Here is a 9,124-nt window from a genome sequence, read left to right as displayed (position 1 = left end):
ATGACCCCCACTCCTTTCTCTGTATCTTCAGCTCACTCATCTCATGTGTCTTCATCCTTTTTCTCCAGCGCTTTTTAGCTTCCTATGAACTGCCTGAATGTTTTCAGCTTCTCTCATACTGTCATTTTTCCCCCCTTTCCTTTTAGGACTGACTCACTGGACCTCTCCTTCTGTCACCTATATCATGTGTTTCACAGCTTAACAAAATCCTCACACAGCTGCAATACACTGAGAAAAACATTTTCTACACTCAGACTCTGTTTTTTTTTTCTTTTTTTTTAGTACTCCCTCCCGTTTTATTGGTGTGTGCTCTTGTGTGAGTGAAGGCGTGTCTTCTTGCCTGAGATCTCCACACAAAGCTTTGCTTGTTATGTCCATATGGTTTAGTGTATCAAGCATTTAGTAAATCATGTGGAAGAGTGAGACAGAAAAAATAAGGGCGAACAGGAGACACAGATAGGATATTTGTTTTTTTTTAAAAAAAATGTAAAAATTAAAGCCAGGTTTGTATGTGCTGATGAAAGCATGCATTCATGTAAAAGATGTCTTTGTACTGACCAGATGAAGTTAATATTAAGGATTTTGTCTCACGTAGCCTCAAAGCCAAATATTTTCAGACACTTTTTACATATTTTCACATTGGTGGCAGGAGACGTGACTTTCTCACTTTTGACAAAGTATGACACATGTGAAAGCTTTGTTCTTTTTACAGTAGCACATAAACAAGAAAATTTACAGCCATCACTGAGTTGGTCCAGATTGCATAAAATCCAAGCATCCTGTTTTTAACAACTGAAAAGTGTATAAAGTCTGTCATATTTATTGTGTCAAAAAATTTTCTATAAGTGAATACTACAGTCTATGTCTATAGTGCCCAATGAAAACACCTTTGGTTGGTCAACCGCTCTCATTTTCTCAATCATATACAGTAAGCAGATTGATCTAATGTTTTTGTTCTATGTGAGAATCAACAAAGACCCTGGCTGTGTAGAGCTGAGGCAGTGCTTTCACTTTAAGAACTCTCTTCCTGTACCAAGAAAAGCTCAGGAACTCTTTGTGTGTGTGTGTGTGTGTGTGTGTGTGTCTGTGTGTGTGTGTGTGTGTGTGTGTGTGTGTGTGCGTGTGTGCACATGCAAATACACATGCTAGTTAATTTTAACACTTCTCCATGCTGCTGGCAGAGCTTGCGTGCTTCAGAGTTTTCTGCCTACTCCATTCCTTCCTGGTTTTCAACATACATTTCCTTATATTTTTTCTGCTCTGTTTCTTTGTTTTCCTCTTTCCCCTCTCTTCCCTTCTTTCCCACATTCACATGCAGAAAGGACTGGTTTCTATCATTCAGTTCTCAGAACTACAACATTGCAACGGGGGGGGTGGGGGTGGGGGGGTGTTTAGCGGTATGTGTAGAGTTTTATCGGGAGCAGGAACATGTTCAACTGAGGATGGCAATTCTTCAAAAGTCTGCGCATTATCGAAAAGGAAGAATCATTCACATGGCTTTGATACATTTCACCTAAATATTTGGGGCATTTTCCAGGTTCAAGGGTCCAAAGGTCAAGGGCGACATTGATTTTTTTTTTTTTTTTTTTACATTGTTTACATTATGAGTTGTTTATTTTGCTTTCACATTGAAATCTGTGTAGCTTAATAATAGTGTACATCCTACCATCATTCACCTCTATACTGTAGGTAGTTTTGTTTTACTTCTTTATATACACCGCAGTCCAGGTGAGCTTTTTCACCTCTCACCTTTTTAACCAAACCCAAATTTTGTTCAGTTCTAACCAGAAAGTGTTAAAGTCTATCCCAAATAAGGTAACACTTGAAGCTCCTGAAATACGTAAACATAGTTTTTGAGCTACAAACTGAATTATGTTGCTAAACTTTGATATATAGTTGAAAAAAGGTCAACACACCACCCTATTTTAAAATCTTCTAGAGTTCTCTGACTTTCATGTTAATGTGGAGTTGTGTATTACTCTATCTAATGAAATATTATAAAAATCAATCTGAAGTGACTGATTTACAGAGGGATGCTGTACCTTGTTCATTTGTGACAGGTGAAACTGAGGCCTACGGTTTTAACTGGTACATTTGTGCTTCAAGTTGACAAGTAGTTTATAATAACGGGAAAAAATTCCACTTATTTTTTAGCTGGGCCTTCATTCAGTGGGAATGCCGTGCAAAATTCCAAGCCAACCTGTTCAGATTATGTATGGTTCTGCATAAAGACAAAAATGGAAGGCATTACTGTTTGGAAAATTACTACACACTCTCAATGAATAGAAGGAATACTGTTGTCCACAATACTGTGTCCTGTCACAGTGATAATATACAAACCCTCATTTGCAATAGCTTTAACTCTAGAGATTATCATGCATTTTTCCTTGGAACTTGTAAGATCCTACTTTTAGGCTAAGTCAAAATCTTGCAATGTATCAAAAGCTTGCTGGAGGATTTTAATGGGTGAATGTGTTACACATGTTATATAGATCTGTATCATCAACATGACTTTAAGACTGTGAATGAGACAGGACCTAGTATGGAACCTTGTGGAATCCCTTTTGAAAGTGGTCAAATTCAGAATGATTATTTGCCAAATAACATATGAGACCAGTAGTCCTGAGGCCATTTACAAGACCCAGATTTAAACCCAACATCACGTAGCCTCTGTAGGGGCAGAGCATGGTCCACAGTGTCAGATGCAGACAGAAATTCACTGGTATTCATGGTATCAATGGTGACAATACTATATTTAGCTCTCAACCACATGGAGCACAACTACAAATGTTAAACTGTGACTCAAGTAAACCAGACTTGAGTGAAAGGACAATAGTAACAAAGAGTAATAGGTGAGGAAGTTGAACATGACACAAATGTGATACCTCACTTAAATCTGAATTGGAGCAAAACCAGATGACACTCCTCCTTAAGATTCATGCTTCACTCTCTTAATCTGTGACAAGATGTAGTGTTGTACAAAACCTTGATGTCTATGAACTGTGTGTCACTAAAATGGAAGCTTACCTATTTGACCACAATAAAAGGTGGATGGGAGTGACAGTTTTGTGAGTGAAAACAAGGAGTTACTGGCAAAGGCAGAGAACCTCAAAAGCAGATATTGCTGAAACACATGTATATGCTGTTGGTTTACCGAAGGAATATGAGGTGTTAGTGTGAGTAGATGCAGACTTCATATCAAAGGCTGTGGCTTTAATATGCATTTTTCTTGGTCTAATCACAAGAGGAAGCCCTCACTAAGTCTGTTCACATCTGGCATCAATATTTGTGTCCACATATGTTTTGAGTAATCACTTCTGAGTTTATTATATTCTCATTTCCCTGAACTATATGCAAATAAATAACATCTTCATTTAATAACCTAAAATGGGACACATCTTTCATTTCTCATGTGTATTTTTGATGCCTGGTGTCCAAGTGTCATAGCATAGCTTCATAACGTAACTGTACATAAACAAAACCAAAAGAAGTTTGAATGATGAATGATGACCTTCTTCATCTTTATTGTTAACATTAGTATGACAGAAATACTGTGCTGGGTAGAATGCTTTCTTCAGTACATGAGATGGGAATTAATCAGTCCCGGATTTCACCATTCATTTGTTTTATTAATTTTCTTGAATGAGATGTACGTAAATGCTGATTGAATGTTCATGTGCTGTTTTTGACTTTTAACTATATTATGTTAGGTGTGGATATTCTGTTTTCTCATTAAGAGAAAAAGGTAAAGCACTTGTAATGTATCTCACCATGGCCTTCAGTTTTGTTTAAAACTTGCAACTTTTACGTACACACCAGACATCAGCTTAGTAGATAGTCCGTTCATGTCCTTGGACACTGACAGACATTGTATCAGAACTAACAAGATCATAAAATGCATGTTCATGCCAGATCTGAACCAGATGTGGGCCACAGGTTTTTTGTCATTGTTGTTGTTGCAGGATAACTTGTTTATCACCCCCCTTTAAGCTGGAAAGAGTACAAAGAACTTTGAGTGTTCAGTATATGGAAGGAGAAACCAGAGCAATTTTCATGCATTCTTGTGTGAGCCACATTTAACAATAACTGTTGCACTTTTTCTGAAACTTAGTGAAAGAGAGGGAATGGACCAGAGACAGATGCATTAACACTTTTTCTAACACTGTGAGATAGGACTTTCAATTGAATTACAGCACTGGTTCCCAAATGTTTCAGCTTAAGACCTACAAAATCAATTTTATATGCCCTTGGAAGTCAGCTTAACAAAAATGCACCATGATTTTTTTTTTTTGCTCCTTCTTCAATTATCCAAATGAGAGTGAATTAAAATACCATTTTCATCTTGTTGCCTCTTTTTACTTTGTTTTCATTTTGTTGCATGTTTATGACCAAGGCATTATTAAAGCTATACCGTATGATGTGGCATTTTTACACATTTCTTTTGTCATCTTAAAATCCTCCAAATAAGCGTGTGTCAAACTAAAATGTAAAAGAAATTCACTAGGTATTGAAATTAAAAAATGTTTAATTATCATATATTTCTGATAAAAGTCTGACCAATCATTTTATTCAGTCCAAATGAAATAACTGGTTGAGCCTCACTGAGCCTCCTGTCAGTCATACATTACTGCCGTCCCACATCAGATATGGGTACCTCTGAGTGTGACGTTTCACTCCCACTGCTCCTCCTCTCACTGACTGCTGTCTCCTGTCTAGGGATGTGAATGGATAGAGCTCAAATGCACATGTTGACAGGAAAAAATGGATTTATTAACAGAAACAACAACCAAGGGGAACAATCAGAAAACCCTGACTGCAGCAGTCAGAGTCCGGTGAATGAAGGATGGAGATGAAGTCCGGGTTTAACACATACAATAGAGGACCCAAGAGCAAAACCAGGAGCTCAATATGAAAAGTCTTTATTTATCCAGCAAACAAGCAACAGACAAGGGACAGGCAGCAGCTGAGTCGGGGACAGGCAATAGGTTGGTAACCGGGAAAGCCAGACGAAGCCAAAGGGATGAAGACAGGAGATGTGGTCAGGGACGGAAGGCAGGTAGGTCAACTGGGGAACAGGCAGAGAGATGAGGTCAGACGAAGGCAGGTGGGTTACCAGGAAGCAGACAGGCAAACGTGGTCAGACAGACAGGCAGGCAGGCGGATATCCAGGCAGCAGGCGGGGCAGGTCAGAGACAGTCAGGATCAGGATCAAGGTTCAGGCAGGAAAAACTGCTGGATAGTCACACACGAGGTAGAGAACAATCTGCCAAAGAACAGAGGACAGAGGGATGAATATATACACCCCTGCCTGATGAGCTACAGCTGTGCTCACAGGTGTGCATAGTTAACTGATAAGGAGGTGTGGTTGAGTGTGTGTGTGTGTGTGTGTGAGAGAGAGAGAGAGAGAAAGAGAGAGAGAGAGAGAGAGAGAAAGAAAAAGGAGCAGCAAAACAGACAGAGATGTGACACTGGGAGTCAGGTATACTTGACACCACAGACAAGTCTGTACAAAGCTCAGCTTTTATCATACACTCATACATGTACACGTACATGGTGTCACACAATGTAGGATTATGTAGGATTATAAATGTACAGACTATGAAACCTCAAATGTCCATGGAAAATTCGCAGAGTCTGCGCGCTCACAGTACATGTGCCCATTACCTGGGCACCAGGCGATGGGTCCAGTGAAGACAATGACCCAGAGCTGCACAGACCAGACCCTTAAATACAGGGTCTGCTGATGAAACAGGAGCTGCAGCAGGTGGATGATGTATCTGATTCCTGAGGGAGGGGTCCACAGACAGACCGAAGTGGACTGGACCTCCACCTCCACCACCACCTCCGATTCCACCATGCGCATCAGGTGAGAGGAGGGGAGCATCAGAACTCAGGCAGGGGGAAGCGGGCAGGGCTTTGGAGGGAGGCGGGTTGTTCATGTTCAAATTTTTACTAAGTGCTCTGAGAAATGCCAGATCGGTAGGTATAGCTTTAAGTGACTTTCCCCCTGGGATCAATAAAATTTATCTGCATCTGTTTTTAGAAACTGTTCCAGAGAACACCCTTCCTCTAATTTAATTAGGAAAGTAACTCACTCACCTTTTGTTGACCCAATAAAAACAGCACTGTGACCCATTTAAGGTTCAAGGTTTAACTTTGGAAAAGTCAGGATTACAATAGTTCAGGGTCAAGGCAGAGAAATGTCAGGAAAAAAGACTTAATTTTGCTAAGGAGCATAGAGACTGGACTCTGGAGCAATGGAAATAGGTCATGTGGTCTAATGACTCCAGAGTAACCCTGTTCCAGAGTGATGGGTGCATCAAGGTAAGAGAGGTGGATGAAGTGTTTCTCCCATCACATCTAGTGCCTACAGTATAAGCCTGTGGGGGCAGTGTTATGATCTGGGGTTGCTTCTGTTTGTCAGGTCTACTTTCACAAACATTATGTGACTAACTGAATATAATAAATGACCAGTTTATTCTATCAATGAATTTTTTCTTCCCTGATGGCACAAACATATTTCAAGATGACAATGCCAGGATTCATTGGGCTTAAATTGTGAAAGAGGAGTTCAGTGAGCATGAGGCATAATTTTTACACATGAATTGGCCACCATAGTGGCCAGACCTGAACCCCATTGAGAATCTTTGGGATTCTCAATGGGGACGTTGCGCAGTAGTCCAACTCTCCAATCATCAATACGAGAAACTTTTTTGTTGTCTCACTGGCTGCCACACCTGCAGTCCATAGGTATAAATTAGTGTCTTCCTCTTTCATTGTAACACCCTGAAGAAGACGCATGCCGACACGTGTTGTTGTGTTTTTACCTTCAGCCCCAAAGAATTAATCTACAGGCCCTCAAAAAATAAAGGCTTTTTCCAATTTTTCCAACCAAGTGTGTGCCTGGATATTTGTCTTTTTTCTATTGATATGAGATGTTGGTGAAAAATTAATGCAACTCTGGATGGAAATAAATGTTGTGACACTGCAGAAGCTTATTGAAATGATGCCACAGTGAATGCATGCCATAATCACAGCTAAAAGTGATAGGCCCAATGAATTATTAGTGTATGACTTTTTGTTGGATGGGCAGTGTACAAGGTTGTGAACAAGTGATCAACTAATAATATCTATATTATAATGCTGGAAGGTCTCAGATCATCTGTGTATGTATGTGTGTCTCTGTGTGTGTGTGTCTGTCTGCACAGTTCTGAGAAATGGAGATGTTTCGGCAAGTTGATAGGCGACTGTAGCTTGAATGATACCCTGGGCGAGAGCCCCCCCTCCCAAAACAAACAAACAAACAAAAAAAAACAGGGTTGAGCAAACTCATGTTTTATAATATGTCCACAAGGACATCTAAAAATATAGAAAAAGTAACAGGGTCTGTGTGGGAAAAAAACAATAGAATTTCATTTAAATAGACAATACCCTGACAAGAGCCTAATGTCATGTGATGTGAGTAAAGGGCACCCATGTTTCCAATTTGCCATACCTGAACTTGTTAAATGAATGATCCACTTTAAAAACAATTTGCAACAGAAGCAAAAAAGGCTGTTTTTCTTCTCTAAATATATCAGTCAAGTTCTAACTATTTTTTCATCACTAACTAATGTCTTCTTAAAATATTGGTGGTGGCAACTTCTCCCGTCACTCCCAATCCTACAGAAAACAAAGACAGGCAAGACAAGACCTTACTTGGTCCTCTGCGAAGGGCCAATGAGGGCCAATGGGCAGGGTCAACTGACAGAGGCTCATACTCAGCAGTGGGACTCAGAGGGGGTTCAGCAGCAGGAATTTCTATTGGACAGCATATCAGCACATTACTCAAAGCACATAACAGTGGAACATAACACATAAGCCTACTCAGACATGATCAGAAATATTAAAATCACATAAAAAATATCTATTGTCTGGTCAAAATGTTTGCAGGAAAACAATCACAGACACACATTTGTAAAAACCCACCTGAAGGATCCTCCTGTTGGGGAGAAGTTGAAGCAAACCAGTCTTCATCCTCAGTATCAGACACTAGTGGAGACACTGTCTCTGAGGACATAAATGGTGGCTGTTCCTCAAGTGTCCAGACCATTCCGGAGGTCTGTGTATCTGAGGAGGTAGATGGCAGCTCCTCATCCTGAGGCACTGAGAACATTCCAGAAGCTGAGGGGGTAGATGATGGCTCATCATGACCAGTGGCATGGGATGATCCAAAATATTTTAGAAATGCCCCTGAAATTGCATGAAAAGGCAGTAAATATAACTCTGAATCTGACACAAAACATCCATAAATTGTACATTTAAATAAACATGCAATTGCATGTTATTACTGTCTGTCCTTACACATTATTAATCTAACTCTCCGGGGGAAACAGGGCACGCTTTCAGTGATGACTTGTTAAGATATAGACTACCTTTATCACAAAACAGAGCAGCTTTAGCAATTAACAAATGTTCATCTTTGAAACTACTTTACTGCATTGTAAATTCCATTAGCTTATTACAGGACAGGACCCAACGACGTTAACCCAAATGATCAATATAAATAATAACTGAACTTGTAGCACTAACAGTCTTGTTGCATGACACATTATGGTGAAATCATATATCATGTTTGTTAGTTCAGTTCAACCAAAATATTGTTGTAGTAGAAAATAATACGCATCATAGCAAAAGCTAACAAACATAAGAGTTAGAACCTGCCTGATTAACCTTAGCCCTATTTTCATGACATGCACAGTTATATGGAAAGCACATCTGCATACCTTTATCTACTGCCCGTTTCTCCTCTTCTTTTTCTAAATTGGACATCTGAGGGACCCAGAGGTGAACTGTCCCACCCTCCCTCCTCCCCCTTCTCCTTCTCTCACCGCTTCTGTGTATGCACTGCACGGCACCATCACAGCAAGCAGGGGTGCCTGCACAACAGAGGAGGTGCTATTGTGCCAGTTCCCTGGCACACTGTTGACTCAGTGTTTTTTTAAGAGCTCGTGGTGTGACACCCCTCATGAAATGCTGCCCTGGGTGATTGCCCACTTCGCCCATATGAGAAACCGCCCCTGTTGATAGGACCAATATTTTGGGAGGTATTAGTCATTTTGAAATACAATAGCCTTACAATCAT

General features: G+C 40.1%; 1 protein-coding gene across 1 annotated transcript; it reads right to left on the bottom strand.

Moving 5' to 3' along the window:
- Window positions 1–5,027: 5,027 nt before the first annotated feature.
- On the bottom strand, window positions 5,028–8,821 carry LOC115430170 (GBF-interacting protein 1-like). The gene is made up of 4 exons (XM_030150102.1): window positions 8,766–8,821; window positions 7,969–8,232; window positions 7,699–7,800; window positions 5,028–5,263 (listed from the first exon to the last, which is right to left on the bottom strand). Exons 1-4 carry the CDS (start codon window positions 8,809–8,811, stop codon window positions 5,241–5,243), a joined length of 435 nt encoding a protein of 144 aa, XP_030005962.1. The 5' UTR covers window positions 8,812–8,821; the 3' UTR covers window positions 5,028–5,240.
- Between the last annotated feature and the right edge of the window lie 303 nt (window positions 8,822–9,124).

This window comes from Sphaeramia orbicularis, chromosome 1 (assembly GCF_902148855.1).
Source record: "Sphaeramia orbicularis chromosome 1, fSphaOr1.1, whole genome shotgun sequence".
NCBI classification, from domain to species: domain Eukaryota; kingdom Metazoa; phylum Chordata; class Actinopteri; order Kurtiformes; family Apogonidae; genus Sphaeramia; species Sphaeramia orbicularis.
This window is presented reverse-complemented; position numbering and strand designations above follow the sequence as displayed.